This window comes from Tursiops truncatus, chromosome 2 (assembly GCF_011762595.2).
Source record: "Tursiops truncatus isolate mTurTru1 chromosome 2, mTurTru1.mat.Y, whole genome shotgun sequence".
Lineage (NCBI taxonomy): Eukaryota > Metazoa > Chordata > Mammalia > Artiodactyla > Delphinidae > Tursiops > Tursiops truncatus.
This window is the reverse complement of record NC_047035.1, coordinates 80041737-80067063: the sequence shown is the minus strand read 5'-3', so window position 1 is coordinate 80067063 and position 25327 is coordinate 80041737. Positions and strand designations below refer to the sequence as shown.

Here is a 25327-nt window from a genome sequence, read left to right as displayed (position 1 = left end):
CTTTTTTTTTTCTTAAAAGACTTTAAATTTAAGAAATACAGTTATTTCCCAGAGAAATTATGCAAAATTCCAGTTCATAACATCTGAAAATGAAAAGAAAAATAATATTCTGACATGGTCTTTTATCTATGAATTTGTCAAAACGTTTCTAAAATGCTAGGTTAAAATACCTCGTACAAAAAGAAACTTTTTAACACCTGTTACATTTTTACTAGATTGGGGAAGGGCAAAAAATACACATCAATACAAGTGAAAACTACAGTATATCTTTTCTACTTCAGTATCTTGTTTTTCTGGTTTTTTTCCCCCCAAAACACTGTCTCATTCAATAATTGGTGCTATGACCTTTGCATCCCATATTTTTATATTCTCTAAGAGTAAGTTTCACAGCCTTTCCAATTTAAGAAGTTAGCAGGGTTTTGGTAATAGATGTTACTATGCTATGCAAACCATCGCAAAGGTACACCGAACAGATATGCATTTAATGGGGAGAGCGATAACACAGATGAATGAAATCTTTAGAGAACCTAAAAATTTCATTACAGCCATTAGTTTTAACCTCTTCCCCCAAAGCCTCTTATCAAAGCCACTAATAAGGAATACAACTGACTGCTCTGACCTTGTCCTTTGCTTATGTCTTTAGGGGACAATACTTGTGAAAATTGAAGTGCCCTAAAGATAGGAAACAAATGGGAGGTCACAAGCCAGGACAGTGCAAAGTGAGGTAGGGTAGGCTGGCCCCTGCTGACTGGTGGCTGTGGAGACAGAGGACATGAACATGGACAACAAAAGCAAAACTCTTCCATATTTTATACTGCATCGCTCTAAATTCTTTTGGTTTAATGCCACAAAAGAAGGGACAAATCAGCATGGTAGAGTAAAAAGAATTCAGGGCAAGTTGTTGGGAGGGGGAGGGCAATAACTGTGATGAAAGGTCTGGGGCAAGTTTCCACTAAACAGAACAGGGAGACTGGATGGTCACAGAGCCCTTTCTAACTCCAAAATTCTGTGGAATGGATGAATGTTAGCCTTTGTCTGCCCCAGCTCTTTGAGGTGTAGTCACTGATGTTAAGACCCTATTGTCCCTGAACGAATCTCAATGGAGGGAGGCGTATTAGCAGCTCTGAGACATAAAAGTGATCTCTACACACTGACACACACACGCACAGGACCAAGGAACCAATCCAACAGTAACAGTAACAGATTTGACCCCTGATGCCTTTTGGTTATGGGGAAGAAAGGTCCAACCTGTAGCTAATTTTCTGTGGGGTGAGATATTTGATTTTTTCTGTCCTGTACTCTGCCCTGTCTGGCACTGCCACCTTACTCTCACAATGTGATTCTGGTGGGCGGTCCTCCCGCCCCCCCTACCACTGGCCACAGGAGTGGACACTTGACCCAGAATAACTGATCAGAGCCCTTTCTAAGATTCATTATGAGGCCAACCAGAAGCACCACTGTTCCCTGGGATTAGAAACTCTCAAGAGTGAACAAATTAGCAACCGCCAGGGATCATCTTTGTTGTCTAAGAATGAAGCCAACAGGGCAAAAAAGAACACAAAAGGGAAAAAAGAGGAGAACTGATGACACTGTTTTGTCTTCTGGATTCTAGACACACCAGAAGCAAACTTCTCCTTTGGACTTCACGGGTATATCTCTGAACTAATAAATTCTCCTTTTTTGTGTGTGCATATAATCTAGTTAGACTGGATTTCTGTCACTTACAACCGAAAGTTTTAATTTATCATCAGTGGCCAGGAAAGCAGATATTGGCAGATGTGAGTTATCTAACCAGAGCAATGGTGACGGAAGAGCTGTGGGCCTGAAGCAGGAAGACTACCGTCGTTAAGTGGACAGGGTAACCTGTCTTCAAAGTTCCAAAGAACCTGTCTTTCAGCAGCATACACATGTCTGTGGTTCTTTTCTCTTGGTCCCAGGGAGAAGCGTGCACAAGTATATTCAATAAGGCAAGTAAGTAAAGGTGGTCCCTCACCTTGACAACTTCTTCAGGAAGGGGAGAACAGGCCCCAGATTCTCCACATCCTGCCCCCAATATAATGTTCCTGTTACCCTGAAAACTGCATCTAAGTTTTAACCTTTAGTTAGGAATTTAAATAGTTGATACCTTCCGAAATACCCAACCATCTCAGTTCCCTTTAGCCTATATAACCATATGTTTTATTTCTAGTCTCTTATCCTCTACTGCTAACATCTGCATGTAAACACAATCCTAGTATTCTAAATCTCATCTATTCCCACGGCCTATTCTTCACCTAAAGTCATAATCCCCCGTTTGTCACATCATAATCACTTCCCCAGAGCACTGCTGCTTCAGGTGGGGAATAAAGCAGCAGGAGTAGATGAACTCTTAGAAACAAAGATCCTAATTTCTTACAGCAAGGGACATCCTTCACTAAGCCTATTTGGCTTTACAGATTACACCCTCCTGGAGTCCCACAGAGTAATACATGAACGCTAGAAAAGCACCCATGTAAAATATGCTGGTTTGTCATAAGGCAAGACCAAACATGGTAGGGTGAGGAAGGGATGAAGCAAATGTCTCTCAGGTGTCACTCAAAATAATTGTTAGCTTCTACTAACAGGGCAACATTCACTGGAAAGAATAAAATAACTGCAGAGCCATCCATATCAAGCCAAACTTAACAAGAATTTGCACCAGACAGTGGCTGTGGAAGTCACTAATAAAAGTCCCTCCGACCTGGAGATATGCCAACCCATGGAGGATGAATGGTTCGTCTTCAGTCTTTGGTACAAGCTCTTTCATATCTTCCCTAACAGTGCAAACAGTCTTGTCATCTTCTGGCAGTCACTATTTTCCTTTCCTCCCTTGCCTTTTGTCCAAATCTCTCCCCTCACCCCCTCAAAAAAGAGAGACAGACAGAGAGACACAGACAGAGAGAGGATATAAAAAAACGTGGTTTCATTAATTACTTGAGAGATACAAATTAAAACATCTCCATCAGTAGACATAATACATTTTCTATTTCACTGATGTTAGAAATGGAACAAACTCTTAGCAGAGGGGATAAGGATGGTCACAAGTGACACTGGTCAATTTAAAGTTTAAGAAGGGTTCTTTGTGCTTCCAAGCCTAAAAGTTGGCAGTAGGCTCTTCACATTTTCTGAGACTTTAAATGCCGATCAATAAATATTCATTCTAAATTAACCATCCTTGGAAAGAACTGACCTCTACTTATCTGAAATTTTCCTGGAAGGCTCCATGTTTGACTTAAGATTTTTTTTTTTTTTTAACCCCTAATGGTACCTGCCCATAGCAAGTACTAAAGGTATCTGTCTGCTGCACCAAAAGAAAGAGTGGTTAGCTTAGTGGTAAGACAGCCAAGCTAATGAGCTCAACTAGCTGTCCGAGAAGCACATGGAAGCAGGAAGGGGCCACTGAGAGAGAACAGATGAGGAAGTAAAATTCTATCACCACTTCAGGAAAAGTAGCTTATGAGCCAGTAGCATTTTCTTCATATGTAAAGGGTAGCTATTGATTTTTAATATAATCTGTACCTTTCTTTCAAAAATTTCATAGGAGAAGCAGGATAACAGCCTTGAATGTATTTATTTTCACTATCAAGACAATCAAGTGAGATGCACTAGATGAAACTGCATTCTTACTGGGACGGACAAGGCAATAGTGTGTGTGACTGAGCAGCCGGACGGCGGGAGTGTCTGTCATCATCCTCGTAGTAATTAGTGTATAGTTCCTGGCATGCAGAGAACATACGCGACAAAAGTTAACTGAAAAGAATGAATGAATAATGAATAAAAGAATTACAAGAGCTCTGAGAAAATTACTAGAAATTACCTGTACTCATTTGTTTGTAACTTGTCTCCCTACTAGACCATAACGCTACAAAAGCAGGGACTTTATCTGACTTATGTCTAATGCCTAAAATAGTACCTGACTCAGTAACTTATTTTTCAAACAAATATGTGAATAAAATATATTTTTGAGTTGGAGAAACTAAAGTCATTTATTCAACGTTGACTCCTCTTAATACAATATACATTTTGAGAAGTACAAAATGGATAAATTTACAAGATAGGATAAATCCATGAGTACACCCAAATCTTCAATGAAAAGGACTCTCTTTCTTTCCAATAGTGCCTGGTTAAATCTTGTGCCATAGCAACTGCTCAGTACATGGTTATAAATCAAGAAAATTTAAGAAATTATTAGGGTTAAGATAAAAGTGATTTATTTTTATTTTTCTCTTTTATCTGCCCTCTCTGTTTTACAGAGGTCAGATAAAATATGTATTTTATAAAATGACATATCGAGCACGATGGGTGGAAATTTTTAAATGAGATAAAAAATTTCAGGAAGTCATAATTCTTAAGAAGGGGTAATATATAAACAATAAGAATCCTCGTCTTTTGAAAGTAGTCCAGATTTGAAGGAGGGAGGGAGGGAGGGAAGGAGAGAGAGAGAGAGACACGGAGGGAAAGAGATTGATTTTACCTTCATTTATTAAAAAAAATCAAAGTAAAACAAACATGTTTGCAATGCCTCTGCAACAAAATTCACGGTGTACACATGTAAACAAGAAAACATAAAATACGTTTAGTGGTCTATTTATATACCAATATTTTTGATGATCTATCTAAATTTACCTGGTACAGTACTTTAGATATGATTAATCATTGTGAAGGGGTATTTACAAGGTAAAAGAACAACCCCATAACAATACTCCATACAAAGCTTTGAATTTTCATGTTTTAACCATAAATAAACATGTATTAATTCAGTATTGCATTAAAACGCTTAAAGTGCATAGAATAACAACTTCTTCATATGCTGATGAGGAAATGCTTCAAAACAGGACTGAGGTTACATGAAGCCAGCTAAAACACCAGTTAAGTATCATCTTTAGTATGCTTCAATAAAAGAATTACCTCTAGATCTTAGAGCACAGAGGAATAGATGGGATTCCTCCATATTAAGTCCCCTTTCTGAACACGTATGCAAGTGGCAATGACTCCCTGGCGTGTTTCTGCACTGCCTTTGTCAGCCATGGCCAATCCAGTCTAGTGCACTCAGTTCCCGGAATCAAGGAAGTCAAGGACCTGGGACTAAGTTTAAGCCATGAGTAAGCCCTTTGCTTTTCCTCCCCGGTGGGGTCTTCTAGTCCTCAGGAAGGAAGCAGAGAAAAGCTAGTCGAAGCAAAGAAGTGGTGTCAAGGGCCTGACTACTCTTAAGCAGATGGTGCCAAGAGAGTAATACCAAGCAGTCTTGAAAATACGACTGCTCAGTCGGTGGCTTCAAACAATAGACTTGGCCATGCCGTATTGGCCACTGAGTGATCAATATGATCAGATACTTCATAATATTATCGGAACTCCATAGTTCTACACCATATCTCGTGGTGCATCATAGGTCATCCATTCCAACTGGTTCTGAGTCATTATACACTCTTGTTCTTTATCAGATTTTAAAAAGTGATTTCTATCTAATTCACCCTCTTTCCATATGCTGAACATCTCAGTTGTTCTTCTTGTGGCATCTTCTTGTGGCACATATATACAATGGAATATTACTCAGCCATAAAAAGGAACGAAACTGAGTTATTTGTAGTGAGGTGGATGGACCTAGAGACTGTCACACAGAGTGAAGTAAGTCAGAAAGAGAAAAACAAATACTATATGCTAACACATATATATGGAATCTAAAAAAAAAAAAAAAAGGTCTTGAAGAACCTAGGGGCAAGATGGGAATAAAGATGCAGACCTACGAGAGAATGGACTTGAGGATATGGGGAGGGGAAAGGGTAAGCTGGGACAAAGTGAGAGAGTGGCATGGACATATATACACTACCAAACGTAAAAGAGATAGCTAGTGGGAAGCAGCCACATAGCACAGGGAGATCAGCTCGGTGCTTTGTGACCACCTAGAGGGATGGGATAGGGAGAGTGGGTGGGAGGGAGACGCAAGAGGGAAGAGTTATGGGGATATATGTATATGTATAACTGATTCACTTTGTTATAAAGCAGAAACTAACACACCATTATAAAGCAATTACACTCCAATAAAGATGTTAAGAAAAACAAAAACTTGCTGCTTTTGCATAGCAAAATTTAATTCAGTAATCTGAGGCCACTTTCCTAATTTATCAGCTTTCTCTAACTCTCGCTGGAGAATATTTATGGTATACCCCATCTTAAAATTATCAACCATCTTATAACACATTCAACTCCATTCTCCAGGTCACTAATAAAAATATTGAATATTAAGAGTTAAAACAGCCTTCTTGCAGAACTGTATTCAACATCCTTCCTCAACTTGACATAAGACCATTCATTTGACTTTCCTTGGCTAAGTCTTGTCCATTTTGGAGCAAAAATTATGTAATCCAATATTGTCTGATGTTTTTAAACTAAAAAAAATACACTATGCAAACTCTTAAACATCTACATAAAACAGATGTGTACAATAATACGATCTGTATAGAACCTTGACAAATTACCACATTTAAAATGGAGAAGAGGAATTAATTCCTTGTAGAGTGCTTTATGGTTGCTGTGATCAGTTATCACATGAACGCCTTTTGAGGCTTAATTTCTAATGTGTAAGAGATGTTGAAAGAAATAACAATCTGTAATAAGATTCCACATTGGCACACAAACACATGCATACATGTGAGATTTTAAAAAGTCATACTAAATCTATGATGACAATTCATGTTTGGCATAAAAATAATAAAAGCTCAGTATTTCATTTTCAAGTAAAAGTACTAGCCGATTCCATACACGAGACAAAAATACCTAACATGAATTTTTCTAACAATTCTTTTTAATATATAAAGTATTTTATGGACAATATTTCTTTTGTTTCTTTCTCTTGGAAGGCCTAGATTATGGCTAATATCTCATGACACCAAAAGTAATACTGCAACAGATATTAAAGCATTTTTTCAGCCACTTATGCTATAAAATATTAATTGCAAGCCTGTGCATGTGCTGTATATACAGGGGATTAGGTAACTGAGTTCCTGCTCAGTTCTAAATCAATAAAAGATAACATGCACAGCATCCATCATCGTTTTCTCTTCCTTTAGTAGATAATAACTGCAAGTGGAAGATTTTTAAAAATATATATTTAAGCACTCGTGGAGATAACATATGCTGAAGAGGACGTAAGCAATACTTACCTAGGAAGGACAGGTTTTTCTCCAGAAGCAAGTCCCTGAGCAGAACTTCATGCTCATGACCAATGGCACTGGGAAGTGTTAGTTAAGGAGGGTAACATAGGTAGAATTAAAGCACGCTAATACCAGGGCTATACTTTGAGATGAAATGACCAATGGAGGTAATTACAGCAAGTACCTCCTCATACAGCCCACATCTCTGAGGAGTGAGATTTCTTTACAAATCCCCTCATTTAAGTGATTCGATAGACTTTTTTCTATAATGTTTAAATGGATTTTGGCAAATAAAGATTTGTAAATGGATGTGTACTTTATCTTCTTTTGAAAAGAAATTCATTTTAAACATCCTTTATGCTATGTTAAAAATCCCTCAGTTCAATTTAGGACCATTTACTAAGCACTTACAAGGTGCAGCAAAGAATACCAACCAGCCTTTGCCCTAAAAGAGTTTCTAGTCTTACAGAGTTCCATAAATCTTCTGTGAATTCACACTTGTCACAAAGCCAGCATTTAGCAGCTCCTATTTCACTTCTAGTCTATGACTGGTGATCTTCTGTGACTTGGGAAGTCAAACAACTGACTTGTTGAGAATTATATGCACTCTGGAGGAAAGACATCCTAGTAAAGGGCTGTGGATCAGGGTGTGGGTACAGAGGCTGTTTCAAGTCTTTTTCTCGTGTGTGCAAGTTTTCACATATTATATAATGCATATAAATGCATACACACTCACACAAGAATGTTTTGAGTGCTGGGACTTCCCTGGCGGTCCAGTGGTTAAGACTCCGTGCTTCCACTGCAGGCGGCACAGGTTCGACCCCTGGTAGAGGAACTAAGATCCCGCATGCCAGGCGGCCAAAAAAAAAAAAAAAAGTTTTGAGTGCTACTATGAGGCAGGCACTGTATTAAGTGCTTTATGTATTATATTTCATCCTCACAGTTATTATTATCCTTATCTTACAGATGAGAAAACCGAGGCTTAGAAAGAAATCTGCACAAGGTCATATGGCTAATATGTGGCAGAGCAGAGGATCAGTATAAAATCTCTGCAAAGCCTGTGTCTGTAACCTCTGTACGGCTTCTTTAAAAAATATTAAAATTGATTATGTAAAGATAATTGACATTAGTTAATATTTCTTAAATACCATATACTAAGCCTTTGTGCTAAACACTTTGGTGTATCATCTTATTTAATCTTCACAACAATCACATTAGCAGGTACCATTACTAGTCTCATTTTTACAGTTAACGAAAGCAAGGTTCAGGAAGGCTGAAGAACCTGCTGACAGTCTCATGGCCAGTAAGTAATGAAGTCAGGAAAGAAACTTGGAATTCTGGTCTATTTTCCAAAAGGATGAGATTGTACAAAGTGTGAAAAGGAGTGTTATCCTATTCTGGTACTTTAATTCTGTCAAAAGCATTTGGTAACATAGGCAGACCTTGCAGATATTGTGGATTCAGTTCCAGAATAAAAAAAATATCGCAGTAAAGCAAGTTACACGAATTTTTTGGTTTCCCAGCGCATATAGAAGTTATTTTTACACTATAATGTAGTCTATGAAGTGCCCAAAAGCATTATGTCCAAAAAAATGCACATACCTTAATTAAAAAATACTTTATTGCTAAAAAATGTTAACCATCATCTGAGCCCTCAGCGAGTCCTAATCTTTTTGCTACTATAACATCACAGATGATGGTAACAAATATAATAATAACGAAAAGGTTTAAAATACTGTAAGAATTACCAAAAGGTGACGCAGAGACAGGAAGTGAGCAAATGCTATGGGGAAAATGAATCCAACAGACTTGCTCGATGCTGGGTTGCCACAAACCTTCAATTTGTAAAAGGCATAGTATCTGCGCAGCGTAATAAAGTGAAGCACAATAAAATGAGGTGTGCCTGTAGTTATCTAATTCTCCATCTCACTGATGCCAACCTGGTCCTATCACTCCTTGGCTTACCAGAGACTCTTTAATTCTGATCATGCACTGCAAGAGTCCAATTTAAATGAAATAAAGCTTATATATTATTTGTAAAATTAAAAATTCTTAGAGAATTAGTCTGCTCTTTATCAACACATACAGGTGAATATCACTTAAATCTTAGAATTCAAGAGGTGAGACCACTCGTATCCACTATCAAAACAAGCCCCAAGTCATTATCATTGTCTTTTTCCTTCTGCTGTCCCCTCCTCCCCATGCATAGGACTGCTCTTACTTCTCACTGAAAACAAAATAAAGAAAACAAATTCTTAAATCACAAAATTTCACACACTTGCAGAGTCCATTGAAGATATCTGATGAATACCTCTCAATGGTTTCTCATTACTAGGGGCATCCCACATTTGAGAACTAAATTATTTACTTCTATTCCACATAAATGTGCTCTCACTTTTATTGTTGTAAATTATTTACATCTAAAATGTTGAATCATGAAACCAAGGTTACTGATGGTACAGAAATGAAACCCACAGCACTTCAAGCTTCCTGTACCCTTGTCTTTCCTTGCTCCTCTGTTTAGGTCTTTGTCTAATAGCTTGTCCTGAAGTCACACTTTGGAAAGTTGAGGTGGCTGGTTTCTCACGCCTTTTGTGTCCGTGAATATAACCTGTGGCAGGAAAGGTGAGTGGGCGTGGCTATGTAGGAAGAATTACAGTAGACACCAAAAGAAAAAGAAAGCACAATGACAATTTATATACTCTTTGCTACTGTGCTTTTTTGGCGTCTTATTAACAAATGACCAATTTACTTTATTCTACTTAAACAAATGTCTACATGTAACATTTTCATAATGGAGTAAAAAGGTTTTGCACCTATTCTATTTATTAAGCGTGTGCTTTCTAATGAAATGATGCAATTTACCGAGTAAGCAATGTAAACGTTACCAAATTATCAGAACAACATACAAATAGCATTTCCACTCACATGAAAATTCAATAATTTTTACTCAGTGTGAAATAAAATAATTCCTGTTGATCAGCCTCAGAAACATCTATGCAAGTGTGTTTACATTATATTAAACTGCTACTATCTCAGTACAAAGATAAAATCAATTCTCTATGAACATCCCAGCCTGTTTTATTTTGCACAGTAAAAGCAATCACTAATTTGAAACTTTGGAAAGATATACTTCTTGATTATGCTTTGTTTGATATAAACATATATAAAATACAAGGTCTAGAAAATAAAGCTTATAAAAACAGTAATTTTATTGGCAATAGGCATAATGGAACTGTGAAATTATAATCTAGTCAGTGAATACAATTTACAGACATACATCATTATCTTTATCAACTGAAATCATGTACTACTTTAAATTCTACTGGCAATAACACAGCCAAAAAAGGAAAGTGAATGATGGCAAAAATGCAAGGAAAATACTCCAAACAGAATTTATAATGCTTCATAAGCAGAAACACTTAGACTTTCTCTATAATAATACCTATTATTGATGTATGGCAGTGACCATGGGGCAAAACTTGTAAATAACCTCACAAGCCATTTTCTTCCCCAGCAATCCAGCAATCTGGTTTCCCGTAAGCATCTCAACTATTACTGAAAAACAGCCTCCTGGCATTTGCAAAGCAGTTGACTTCATACGTTAGTCCATGCATATATAATTAGATAGTTATATTTAAAATCAATAAGCAATCCTTCAAAAGACATTATGCTTTTAAAACCTTAACTTTAAATTGATTTTTAACTATTTTATGTGCTTCAAAATTAACATGTAATTCCACGCCAGATACTCTGAGATGGTGTTAGTTGTTATATGAATGTGCTAAACTTTATCACTGTAGCAATGTGAGGTTGGCATTCCGACAGTTTCTAACACTATCATTAATTTTACACTGAAAATAGAAGTATAGTTTCACTTTGGTCTAATAAAGAGGCAAGCTTATGACAATGCTGTGATTTTTATTAATTTAAGTTAGATTGGAATAAGAAATATACAAAGGGCTATAATATATTAATATTATATATTAATAAATATAATAGATTAAGTTAGATTGGAAGAATAAATATACCAAGGGCTGTAACATAGATACTGAATATTCTTACAAGAGGACTCTGCTAAAAGATTATTTTTCAAAGGTTAACTTTATGAAAAAAAGAAAATGAATCTTTTTTTTTACAAAAATTTCATTGACTCCTAACAAAAAGCCTCCTTACTGGTAATCACCGAGTCACAACTGGTCGCAATGCCACCCATGCTAACAAAACCCAGGAAGGGCATGTTATATTATTAAGAAATATGAGACTCATGGACTCAGATAGATATGATTCCCATTAAAAAATTGCTAATTATTTACTTTTTGAATAAACTTTTTGAGCCAAGGACTGTCAATATCCTTAGTGTTGCCACAACACCACTAAAGGTATTGATTAAAAATGTCCTCCTTCACCACGTCTAGTTGCTGTCCACTCAAATCCTGTTTGAAGAAGCAAGCATTAACTCTAGTAATCTCAATATCTTTAATGAAGAATGACTGGACATCTGTTCTCATAGCCTTAAATTCAGTCCAGAGGGAAAAATTAGCTTGGTTTTCTCTAGAAATGTTTATTAGGAACCCAAGCAAGAGCTCAGATTGTAATCAACATTTAAGCAATAAGAATCTACTGCCCTTTAAAACGTGATAGTCTCTGGTGGCATTTTAATCACATCATCCTTTAACTCCAGGCTCAAAATTTATTCTCAACTAAATTTGGTTCATTTTAAATAGAAATGTGTTATATTTGAAAAAATGTTCACTGGAATGGTTAGACATCCCAGACAATGTGTTACTTGCCTCATGACTCTGTACCTTTAAACTCACTGAAAACCAAGCAGTTTGAAATAAGCCTGTGACTGTGCAACTGCTGAACTGACATCTTCCCGGGGCCTATCTGATTTTTTTTTTTTTTTTTAAGCTGTAGAAAAGAATGGTCTGCAGTGACCCTCCAGTTGATTGAATATAAAATAGAAGAGTATGATATGTGTTTTGTGAAGCAGAACTTTATGTCAGGTTAAAGCTAGACACATCTCCTCCACTGAGTCTAAGCTCGTCAATTGTGCACCTAAAATTTTATGGGAAAGGATACTGTTTGATGCAGTCCACCAGTGGTCCATAACAGCAGTCGTTCACGATGCACTGCAGACAAATAAGAGAAGGGGTCTGGGATGAGTGACTACAAAAACTGTTGCAGTTAAATAGTATCCTAAAAGCAGTCATTCCTTTTCCTAAAAAAAAAAATTTAAAAAGCTATCAAAAGACTGTTCAGATTTAATCACAGAAAACAAAAATTGCATCCTTTTTATTCACTATAAAAGCAAGCTATTAAAAAGTGAAATGCTCTTCTCGCAAATATTGCATTGCCATTTATGGTGCACCCTGACCTCAGTGATAGTTTATGATGACAGTAATTAAATGAGGTTTAAAATCCTTTACTCTGCTAGGCAGATAACAGCATTGCCACTGAAAATAGACAGCTGTGATTAATACCTGATAGACCTGATTTGCTAGAACTCCATCTGGAATCTGAGAAGGGTCCCGTAGCATACTATTTATAACAGACTTGGAGGCTGCAGAAGAAAAGAGATGAACTGTTAGCAGACAGTCAACATACTTTTAATACAACATGAGAAGTGACATATACCTATAAATACACAAAGCATGAAAATGAAAACATTACTGATACTAATCATTTTTTTCCTTTTTTCAAATCTACGGGAAGCTTTTAATTAGACCATTTTGCCAAGTTTATAAGCCACATTGCCAGATTTGAAGATGACCTAATTTTTCCAAGGTAAATTAACAAGTACAGACCTAAAGCATATGTCTCTTTGCAGATAAATTAGCTTTGGAAAAGCCCACTTGGGGGAAAAAGAAAACCACAACAAAAACAATCAGAAAAGAAAATATTTACCTTTTGCAGGTAAGTATGTTATAATCAAGCATATGTACCTGGAAAGCTTAGTGAAGGCAGGTCAGATTCAAAGACTTCAATGACGTCAATAAAAAATAACTTTCAGCCGAGAAAGCATCTCTGAATTCTAAACCTTTCTGAAATAATTCTCATCAACTGCCACGAAATGTTATGTCCATTTCACAGGTAAGGAAAGTAGGTAAAACTGACTGACAATAGAGCAAATCTTTTTTTTTTTTTTTTTTTGCAGTATGCGGGCCTCTCACTGCTGTGGCCTCTCCCGTTGCGGAGCACAGGCTCCGGATGCGCAGGCTCAGCGGCCATGGCTCACGGGCCCAGCCGCTCCGTGGCATGTGGGATCCTCCCGGACACGAACCCGTGTCCCCTGTATCGGCAGGCGGACTCTCAACCACTGCGCCACCAGGGAAGCCCTGAGCCAATCATAAATAAGGGAAAATAATACACACACACACACACACACACACACATTTGTATTTATATACGAATTTTTGTCCCAAAACGTCTCATCACACCCAGTTGCAAATTAAATTGACCTTATCCCGGGGAACCGCAACAGAAGGGACTATGGGAGGCATCTTCTGAGGGATGCTATATCAGATCACACCCTTTGAAAAGTGAGGCAGGAGATCCTGGCCTCACTGTTTACTGTAGGCATGCAGAAGCCATGGTGGCCAGAACTCCTCTTCCTCAGCATGGGAGGAAGGCACGTCTCTAGATGGAAGCTAAGTCAGGTGTTGCTTAGGAACCAATTCCTTCAAGTCCTCCAGTGGACTCATTCCCATTTACCAAAATAGCTTAGGGTCTGGTCCCTACAAGCACAAACTAAAAGCATACTGGATAATTATCTAGTTAAACAGAATGAACACAGACCACAGACCTATGTCATTCAGGTTCTGAGAAAGTTTTTGGCTTAACGTATTTTTTTAGATTATGATGTTCTTTATCAAGTTCAGTACCATAAGAACACTGACAGATAGGATAAATGTTAGTAAATTCTGTGGAAGGAAATAAGGAAATGACATCTTTCTCACTTAAGCATAGTATGGAGTGCACAAAGAAAAAATGAAGCGCAATAATTTTAATTATTTCCTATTCTTAGTCCCATAACTGCATGTTTATAGCAATGTTATATAGTTAATAGCCATTTATAAATGTGTTTGCACTGCAAGTGGAGAGGCCATATTTGGAGTCTCAGAAAAGATCATCATCACTGGAGGAATCCTATCCAGCCCTATCCCTATAGCCAGCTCTGCAACCTGGCAAATTACGGAACCTCTCAAATTCGGTGTCTTCCTCTGTAGAAAGTGATAATGTTATCTGACATGACTACCTTTAAGGGTTCTTACATGAGTCCCTAGAGAAAACAGCTACAACAGCTTTTTTGTTATTTATTTTGTTAAAGTTTAAGTAATAATAAGAAACAAATCAGGCTTAGGCATTTGCCTCATGTAAGCTTAAGTTAGACTCAATTATTTCGGAAAGACATTACCATGGATAAGTGGAACAAACATTGGAAATATGAAGCAGCAAACTGTCTTATTATAAAAGAATAGATTATTCCAACAATAGTGTTAAATAGATAGAAAAGTACCTGGTAAACTCACTCTGTTTTCCCAACTTAATTCTAAGGCCAGGCTAGTAGGAGGGGAACAAAGCAATCGCACATGCACTGGGTCACCTTCCCTGAGGGACTGCACTCTCTCTGGTCTGCCACTCAGTCACCGGATAGTAATGGCAGACACATTCCTTTGTGGTACCCACGATGCTATCAGTGTCTCAAGGGAACAAAAGCACCTTCTCCACATGCACCTGGTTATTGCTAAGTTATTACACTGCTAACTGTCATACCCATGTGAGAAGAAGATTACTAAATGACCAGACAGTATACCCAAAAGTGCTATTCTAGGGAAAATTACTGACCTCATACCAAACTATATGCAAACTCATTGCTAAAATCATAAAACAAAGGCCCTTTTTAAAAAAGAAGAGGGACAATACCCTAGTACAGAAAAAAATTAGGTCATTTATTTTATGAGGGAAGAAAGGGAAATATTAAAGAAAAAAGAAACTGATGACATCATAATTTTCCTCACAATATACATTTTAGAACAGTGTGCTTACCAGAATTAAGAATCATTGCCAATAAACTTAAAAAAAATAGTTTGAATATATTGAATAGAACACTATTCAAATCAAAGGAAGCTTGCGAGAGGAAGTCAGTGATTTTAAATTGAATAGTAAAAACTATATATTGAGTCCGCGTTCATTTTAAACTCAAAAAAAGCTCTTTTCTCTTCTTGCAACCTGCCGTTTTTCAGAGCACGAGAGAAAAGTGCTAACACATAGGAACTGCAGGCCAAGGCTCCAGATGCAGGATGTGCCTCTGCCCTCCATGCCTGGGTCTTTGCACTCAGGCTTGAGGAGGTCTACATCTCAGATCAAGCCAGAGTGCAAGCATACATTTACACACATATTCTGAAGCTTAGGAAATGCCAAAGGGAGGAATAATAACATCAACCAGATAAGGAAAGGCAATTGGACAATCTTGGGACGGCTGGGGATAGGAACCCTCACGGAAGCCTATGCCTTTCACAGAAGCTGTCCCTAGGCCAGCCATGACATCTGTCCAATGTACATCAATCTATTTTGACCACAGGTAGACAGGAGTTTTGTTCTCCCTAACCTTTGCTAGAGGTAGTCGTTCTGCTGATTTCACAATTTAACCCTGTCACTGCTTCAACTGCTGGGATTTCAGCTATCTACCAAGCATGTGCAAAGCAAGAATGCCTGAGTCACTTGAAGGAAGATGTACAAGAATAGGAGAGCTGGTATCTGTTAAAGCACGCTACACAGAAGACAGGCAAGAGGCGATGCCTGGACTAAGGCATAATGCCTAAATAAAGATCATGATCTTTTTATTGTGGAATATTTCTAACATAAAGAAGGCAGGAGGCTAATATAATAAATATCCATGTCCCACCATTCTGACTTAGCTTCTGGATCGGCAATTAAATTAACTTTGGATAGCCTAAGATTAATTTGTGTAAACTTTTAAACTTATCACTCTTGTTAGAGGTTGGTTTGTTTTACTAGTATTTCCAAGAAACCAAATTTGGGTTTTGCTTTCTCTCTACTGCTCCATTTCTTCAAGTTACATTGAATTTATCCTTTTGTGATCATTGTTTCCTGCTTTCTTCTTTGAGTTTGCTACACTTATCCTTTTACTAATTTACTATGTTTATTAAATACATTTTTAATCTTTTAACATACTTTTTAAGGCTATGATTTTTCCTCTAAATTCTGCTTTAGCTACATGCCATAATTTTTGCTGTCATTTATAAATATTTTGTAGTTTCCATTATGATTTAATCTTTGACTCATAAATTCTTTTAAACATTTCATTTTTTATATTTCCAATTTGATCTAATTGTGGTCAATGTATGTGATGTTTATTTTAATTTGGAAGTATGTGCTTGACTTCCTTTGTGTTTTTATATGGAACATATTTTTATAAATGTTTTATATATCTTAAAAATCACTGAAGTTCCTATTGAGGTACAGAGTTCAGGTATGTCTAGTATGTCAAGGTTTTTAATTGTATTATTCAAATCTTATATATTCTTATTAATATTTTCCACACTAGATATGAACTAATCTACTACTACTGTCAGTTTGTCAGTTTCTCCACATAATTCTATCAATGTTTGTTTTCTATATTAGGAGGCTATTTTGTTGGGTGTACAAACTCATTGTTTTACATATACTTCTTAGAAATTATATCTTTTGGCATCAAGTCATAACCTTCTCAATCTCTTTTTTTGTGCTAAACATAACATTACCTAGTGGTAATACTGCTGCACCACTTTTCTTTTGGATAGTATCTGCCTGATATATCTGGTATTCCATTTCTTTACTTTAAACTTCATTTTATCATTAAGTCTTAGGCCTGACTCTTATTAATAACATTTAGCCAGATTTTCTAAAATCAAATTTGAAAATCTTTGCTTTTTAAAAAGTGAGTTTAATCCACTTGCAACTGAGACATCTGGACTTATCTCTACCCTCTTGTTTTCCATGTTCTGGTAACCATTTTCTTCCCTTCTCCATTTCTCCTTTACTACCTCCTAGTTGATTAAATTTTCTTTATGCCCCCTTTCTCTCTTTATTCACTTGAATGTAATACACTTTGTATCTACTTCTTCAGTAGTCCTCTCAAAAAAATTTAAACAATATCTAATCTAATCATACCTCCTTTGTAATTCTGAGTATAAGTAATTTAGAATGCACTCACTCCAATCAGAAAGCCCCCATTCCTCATCAGCCTCCATGTTATTGTGCCTATTATTTCTGTTCAACCATCTTGTTTGTAAACACAATTTCCTAGTTAGTCTTTGTGATGGTTAATTTTATGTGTCAACTTGATCGGGCCACAGGGTGACACATTTGGTCAAACATTATTCTAGATGTTTGTAAGGGTGTTTCTGGATGAGATTCACATTTGAATTGGTAGACTGAGTAAAGCAGATTGTCTTCCCTAATGTGGTGGGCCTCATCCAATCAGCTGAAGGACTGACTAGAACAAAAAGACTGAGTAGAAGAGAATTCTTTCTGCCTAACTGCCTTTGACTTGGGACATTGGTATTTTCCTGCCTTTAGACTAGAACTAAAATATTGGTTCCTCCTGGGTCTCAAGCCTGCAGGCCTTTGGACTGGAACTAGGCCACTGGCATTGCCTCTCCTGTGTCTCCAGCTTGCTGACTAACTGTAGATATTGAGACTTATTAGCCTCTATTATCTTGTGAACCAATTTCTTATAATCATATCTCTCTCTCCACACACACAGACACACACACACACACACACACACACACACACACGCACACAGTCCTACTGGTTCTGTTTCTCTGGAGAATCTTCACTTATATAATCTCTTTCCATTTTTAAAAACATTTTTTAAACATTCAATGCTTATTTAGATTTATCAACATGTTTGTCAATTTCCTTTTTCAGCATTGCTTCTTGAATTCCACATTCTACTTTTGGATTCAATATCCAAAAATTGGATATTGTTACTAAAGCACCTCATTTATTAGTTCTTTCAACTGGGATCACTGAGTAGTAAATCATTTAGTTCTGCCTCGTCTGAAAATATCTCTACTTATTTCTCACTCTTGAATGATAATATAGCTGGGCACAGAATCACAGGCTAAGATTCAGCCCTTTGAAGATATGATTCCATTGTTTCTTGACATCTATTACAAATAAGAACTCTACTGTCAGTCTAATGGTAGTCCTTATATAGGTAATTTGTCTTTAATTTCTGGTTGCTTTTAGATTTTTCTTTGATATCCAATAGTTACATCACTGTTCACCTGGGTATGGCTCTTTTTATTTAGCCTGCTTGGAATTAGCTATGTTTCATGAGTCTAAGGATAAATGCCTTTAACCAGTTTGAAAGAAATGAGCCATTATAGCTTTGGTCTCCATTCTCTTTCTGGAACGCTTACATTAGACATCTTTTAGGTCTTATTTTATCTCCTACCCCTATAAAGTGTTTATATTTCCCTTCTCTTCATCTCTTGTGTTACACTAAAGTTACTTTCCTTAGATCCATCCTAGAATTCACTAACTTTTGTTCTAATCTAATTCTTCTAATTTTTATTGTTTAATCCAACACTTCACTCATCTAATGAGCTTTTAACCTCAATGACAATTATTTCATTTCTAAACATTATTTTTGTATTTTTAAATGTGTTTTTCACACTATTTCCTATTCTTTCATTTATCCAGTTATAGTCTTCCGTTTTTTTTTTTTTTTTTTGGCTGCGTCACGTCTTCGTTGTGGTGTGCAGGCTTCTCTCTAGTTGCGGCACACGGGTCTTCTCTCTCTGGTTGAGGCGCACAAGCTCAGTTGTTGTGGCACGTGGGGCTCAGTTGCCCTGCGGCATGTGGGATCTTAGTTCCCCAATCAGGGATTGAACCCACATCCCTTTCATTGGAAGGAGGATTCTTTACCACTGGACTATCAGGGAAGTCCCTATAGTCTTTCTTTTTATTCAATCAGCTTATATATTAATTTTAGTTTATAAATGTCATCTTATAGATTAAATTTATAGTGACTTCATTTTCTCATCTCTAGTCCATAGTATACGATTTCTCTACCTATCTATCTATCTACCTGCCTACCTACTTACCTATCTTCCCTATGGTGGTAGTTTCCTTACTTGCCTTGTAAATTTTTACTGTTAGCTTATTTTCAGAAAGAATTGTTTGACTTGTGCTGCGGAAATAACCATGACAAAGTAGTTTTATGTATACTTTTGCAGAGACTAGTTTTATTGTTAATTTCTTAGCTCAGGCTTCCTGCAGTAAGTAAGAATGCAAATCTGAACCTATACCCACAAATGGTGCTGACCTATTTCTAATGTCTCTCTCCTCTCCTAATACTCCACAACCCAAGTCCATATACAGTAAGCAAGCTTCCTTACATTTTCTCTAGGCACGTGGAGTTTCCTACTCCTTTTTTTCATGGTTTGGGCTATTTGTAGAAGCTCAATTCCAGCTCCTGGCTGCACATCTTTCCCTATGGGGTGTTAAAAATCCCAGCCCCGGCCTTTTATGTCTACATCTAAAGCTAAAAATTCTTATGGACCTACACAGTGTGAGCCCCTGTTCACCACTCTGAATATACATTCTGTCTCCATTTCTTGTAACTAGAGATTGAATTCCTTCGTTTGAACTTGATTATGTATTTTAAAAGATTTTTTTTGTTGTTTATTTGGTCTATCATTTCTATGTCCTTGTCATGGAAACGTAGCCCATCCACAAAAACTCACTCTGTTATGTTGCTGAAGTTTTTGGAAACCCTTTAATAAGAAGTTCAAGGGAAAGCTTGTTTCTTTGTTAATTTTTTTTTTGCAGTTAAAGTTATATAAATATATAAAGAAAAAAGTCCTCCCATGAAGTTGGAGCCCCAGACAATAGCGAGAGGGGCAGGTGGCAAATATGCAGGTAGGTTGGAGAATGGAACCACCTAAATCACCCGTGAAGTCCTCTCTGCTGCATGGTGTCTGGCTAGGCCAGGGAAATGGGAGAATGGTCATTGGTGGCTAGGAAATAAATCGTTCCCCGACCCCTCCAAAGGCTGCTACCATGTCAGAGGTCAAAGCACCGTGCTAATCAACAGGCTTGGGAAACAAAACAACTTGTTTCTGAGGGTTTGAGAATCAATTCCACGGGCTTCTCAAATACAGACCCATATTTTTTTTGGTGGAGGGGATTGGTGGCTTTAAACACCAATTTCTTAACAAGCTCATTATTTGGCAAGTTGGGCTGGACTCAATGGAGACAGCTTCTCTTTGTGTGGCATTAACTGGAGTGGATTATCTGGGTGCTGGAGGATTCACTTTCTTGACCACTCACTCACAGGTCTGGCAAATCTGTGCTTGCTGTGAGGTCAGCTATAACTGTGGGAGAGGGGCCTCGGTTTTTCTCCATTTGGACTTCTCTGAGGTCTGCTTGAACTTCCCCTTGAATTGACGGGTAGGTTCCAAGAGCAAGCATCCCAAGGGAGCCAGGCAGAAGTTTATGACTTCTTATGACCTAGCCTCAGATATCATACAAGACCATAATTTTTTTTTACATCTTCTTCAAAAGAGGAAAAACATGCCTTCTAAAGGAAAGGTAAACTTGCAAAGCTATGCACTATAATGCTTTCAAATGCAGAGGCAGCACGGAACAGTGGTTATGCGCTGAGTCTAGAATCAGATAGACCTGGTTTGAGGCCTGGCCCTTCCACCTGCTAGCTGTGTCATATCAACAAGTTAATTAACCTCTGTGACCTTCAGTTCCCTCATCAGTAAAAGAGCATTAACACTGGTGCTTATTTTGTAGGGTTGTTGTGAAGATGAAATAAAATAACACGCAAAAAGCACTAACATGCTGTTTGAGACCTGGGATGTTACAGTCGTTAGGCTGTTGCCTTGGCCGGTGTTAGATTACAGTGTGGCCTGCTTTTTGCCTCCCAAAATCACATCATCAAAATCATTTGTTACTTTCTATGGTCCAGAGGGTAAAAAAAGAAAAACTTCATGAGGTATAAATGAAGTCAGGAGCCTGCTCTTACCACGCACATGTTGCCACGGCCTTGGAGAGACAGCAGAAGTGAGTCTATTCAACAGGCAAAAGGCGTCATTGCCAGAATTTCCCTCTTTACACCCCACCCCTGCCGCGCCCCCTTGTGGGATTCAGTGTGTGCAGTGCACAATCCGGAATCAAACCTGCTCTCTGGAAAGAACCTGGTAGAAGTCCTTTCCACCTCTGTGTGTGTTAAGCTTAATGTGTTGTCGCTGCATGAGGGGTTTGTATTTTAAGTCTTGCCTATAACCATAGAAGAGAGAGATTTTTTCCCCTCCAGCTAAGGGCATTTCAAGCATCAGCAATCAAGCAAGTAGCAACTCTGCCCAAATCATTAACATCACACCCACTTTTATAACTCTTCCTTTCCTTAGTGTAAGCTCAGATAAGTGGCCAGCTACTGCGGAAAGGAACGGAGGCAAACAAGCAGGTGAATCATCTTCACTCTTAAGGTCCCTGGAAGTCCTGCCTACTGCAAAGAGTGCCATCTGCCTAGGTTACACCTGGACTGAAACAAAGACAAGACCATATATACATGGGACCTCCAATCCGATGTCACAAATGGATTTAAGCATGATAAGTGAGCCAGCATGGGGCTGACTATACACTGGATAGCAGCAGTCAGGAGTGAAAACAAGATGAAATGAGGGATGGATGATACAGGGATAAAGATGAGACGGGTCATTTGGAAGGAAAATTCAAGTGCAGACAGCACAGTGTTGTTAGAACCTGGTTCTCCCTCCATTGAAAAAGCAAAGAATAATAATAAAAAAAAACAATCCCTGCAGCTGAAAAGCTGGATGGGGAAGACAGCTGCTCCCAAAACACACCAGGAGTTCTGCTTCTTCACGCGGCTGCTCCAGAGGCTGAGCTCCAGAATGGCAAAGCCTAAAATTTAATCTAGAATTAAATTTTAAGCTAGAATTTAATCTCTTCTTCAAGTGCTGGTTTAAGGCTTTTGGATATCAAGGTCATGAAGGTCTCAAGTTACATCTCCATGGAGCTGGCCTGCCAGAGTCTTTTCTGGACAATTTCAATATTGCCAGTGGCCTACAGGAGCCTACTTTCTCTTACAGTTGGAACCACTCCTCTGGAGAATTCCAGGCAGCTCGCTAGCTCTCCTGTAGCACTGGAGTGATCTCTAAAGCAGTCTGATCCCATGTGACCATCTGAATAAGAAATACCTTTTAACATTAGGGAACCCTATAGGGACAAATTATAATTTTGCTCTCTAACTAGCACATAATTGTGTAAGAAATAACTTGAACTAGAGTCATCAAAAAAGTATTATATAAGGACAAGAGGAAGGTGTCTCCAAAGCATGAATAGTCACACTGATCAGATTCTTGTCTCAGGCAACTTGCAGCTCTACAGCCATCATACACCATCAACTCTTATTCAACGAACAAACATTCAACAGAAATTTATTCAGCATGTGGTTAATGCCAAGTACATATTTAATTCCACCCCAGACTCCATCGTCCAAATCTGGAATGTTCTTTTGAATCTTTCCATTGGCCAAAACTTCAAAGCTCAGTTCAATTCTCACCTCCTCCAGTAAAGTTTTCCCTTAATTCTTCTTGTTCTCCTCTCCCTCATACTGTGGGGCGGAGTGAACTCATTGCTACCGATCATTTGGCACTTTATTAAATATTACTTTGTCACCTGTTGACAGAAGATTGATCAGGATGCTAAGACTTGAAACCATGATAGCCCAAAGAAAACAAAATCTGAAGGAAAAAAATAATGCTTAGCACAGTACGGAAAAAAGATATCATACTTCCTCAATGCTATCTTTACATATCTGAGGGGTTTTACATGGAGGATTAGCTAATCCTGTGGTCACACCAAGAAGATGAGAAATAATTCTTATAAGTTTATTACTGGTGCTGAAGCTACAAGGTTTCAGATTGCATTGTGGCCCTATGTTTGGTCTACGTCAATCTTTCTTCACCTCTTTTTAGTTTGTTTCATTATGGCCGCCTCAGGACACTTTCAGATGTTTTTTTCTTAACTGCTCCCCAATGAAATTTCAATGCCGCAGATATACTTGGTATCTGGCTACGGCATATCACCATCTTTGAGAATGCATGGCTCACAAAGACAACTGAGGAACTGCTTGTGTCAGGATACTTGACAAGCTGCCTAAAAGCAAAAATACTTCTCAGCTATCACCTCAAAGTCGCTCTGCACAAATAGCTACTCAATAAATTGCTGACCACATTATTAATGAACTACTCAAAATCCAATTCCCTACTGTTACAGCCATTTCTACGTATTAAAATGGATTTGACTTAATTTGAGCTTTTATTATTCCAGATGAGTAGGCTTTTTAAAAAACTGTTTTCAGAAAATGTAGACTAAGAGGCTATGGGACACAATGGGTCTTTAGATAAGTGCTGACACATCTAATGCCATGTCTCCCAAAGAGGAGAGGGCTTAACACTGGCATAGGAGAAGTGACTTTACTAGGACACAAAATAATTGTTTGAACAGTTATACGTTATTTTAACAAGTACTTTCTATTTATGGCAGGAAAGCCCAGTTCATTATTTAACGTGGTATTATAAATTTCCCTTTGAAAATATAATTAAATAAATGACATTTAAAAAATATCAGGTAGATATAGCGTATTTATTATTAGTACGTGTGGTACACTATGTGGATATGGTAAAGCTGTAAATGTACCCAAATTTCTAATTTCAGGAACACTATATAAAGTCAGTTGAGCATTCAGGAAGGTGGGGTTACTCAGCCTACCCTATAACAAGTGTCCACTTCTGAAAAGGAATGACAGTCAACATTTACTGAGTGTTTACTGTGTACCAGGCACAACTCTAAACCCTAATTCGATGAACTCTCAGTATGTACTCACAAGGTGGCTATCCTCATCTTAGATATGAAGAAACTGATGGGGAATTTACGTAATTTGCCCAAAGTCCCACTCCTAGTTAGTGGTGGAGCCATGATATGAACTTACTAGCCAGTTGGGCTCATAATTACCTGGCTATTCTCCAGCACTATTCCCATGGTACTCAAAAGTAATGTGAAATGTTCCAGATTGAGGCATCATATTTATAAGAATTGACCTCCAGATTGAGGCAACATATCTATAAGAATTGACCTCGTTTTCCTCCCTCCTAGATATCCCTCCAATTCAAATATTGGCAATGAAAGTTGCAAGACACTTAGTGCTCCAGGTAGAGCAAATATAGGGCCACATAATGAAGCTGAGCTCTTCTGTCTAAGCTGAGCTCTCCTGTCTTACTGGGGCCCTGCATGTCAGATGACATTGAGAGTTGAGACACAGGTAAAGAGAAGACTCCAACTCAAGGTCAGGGGAGAAAGTTAATGGCAGCAGAGACCTACCAAAATTTGCTGAGGTAGCTAGAAAACCTGGCAAGATCACAAGTGTCTTATGTTATATAAAGAAAGAGAAATGGATGCTCTTAAAGGTGATACTGCAGGTGGTATGACCGAGTTTGTAGTGGTCAATGAGACAGGGATAAGTCTCTGCTTTGCAAGTTGATGACTTCAAGAAGCCTTTCTAATAATTCCCTCTGGTAGCCTGCTCATTTATATCTCCCGTGTTTCCCTTTGCTGGCAAAGACCCATACCACACCATCGTGTCTGCCGCAGTGCATAATTAGAAAGCAGTGAATTCTAAGTCATTAAAAGTGTTGCCCAGGATTGGAAAGATTCATGGAAAGGGAGATGGTATTCAGGCATGAACCTGTGCTCTTTTTTGGCAGGCTCCCTAATCTAATGGGAAAAGAACAAACTAAACGTTAGATTTCTTAAATTTTAGGAGAAGGGTCAATGGGGAAGCAGAGATAGAATTTCAAGGTAAGTTAGACAATATGAAAATTCACACACTTTCAGTACATTGAAAGAAACATTTCCTGGGAACCAAGCCCATGTGACCAATTACAGCCAGGGACAGGGCTTCTATTCAGAAATAACTTGCATCTAATTCTCTTGAGAAAAATCTCAACAACTTTCAAGGAAAACACAGCTATTCAATTCCTGCCCGTTATCCAACACAGAGATCTTTCTTACACTTTATTAATTACAAAAAAAAAAAAAAAAGT

General features: G+C 37.8%; 1 protein-coding gene across 6 annotated transcripts in view; it reads right to left on the bottom strand.

Annotated features, from left to right (window-relative positions):
• The window catches only part of CDIN1 (CDAN1 interacting nuclease 1), a 230859-nt gene that overhangs the window by 119928 nt on the left and 85604 nt on the right, over positions 1 to 25327 (bottom strand). For all 6 annotated transcript variants that reach the window (XR_012330046.1, XR_004525116.2, XM_019935261.3 and 3 more), the window contains exons 6-8: positions 12656 to 12735; positions 12255 to 12304; positions 7179 to 7246 (exon numbers count right to left, since the gene is read on the bottom strand). Coding sequence is in view for 4 of the 6 variants with exons in the window: in XM_019935261.3 (XP_019790820.1) it covers positions 7179 to 7246; positions 12255 to 12304; positions 12656 to 12735 (198 nt within the window). In the remaining 2 variants the exon portion in view is untranslated. The remainder of the gene's footprint in view (positions 1 to 7178; positions 7247 to 12254; positions 12305 to 12655; positions 12736 to 25327) is intronic.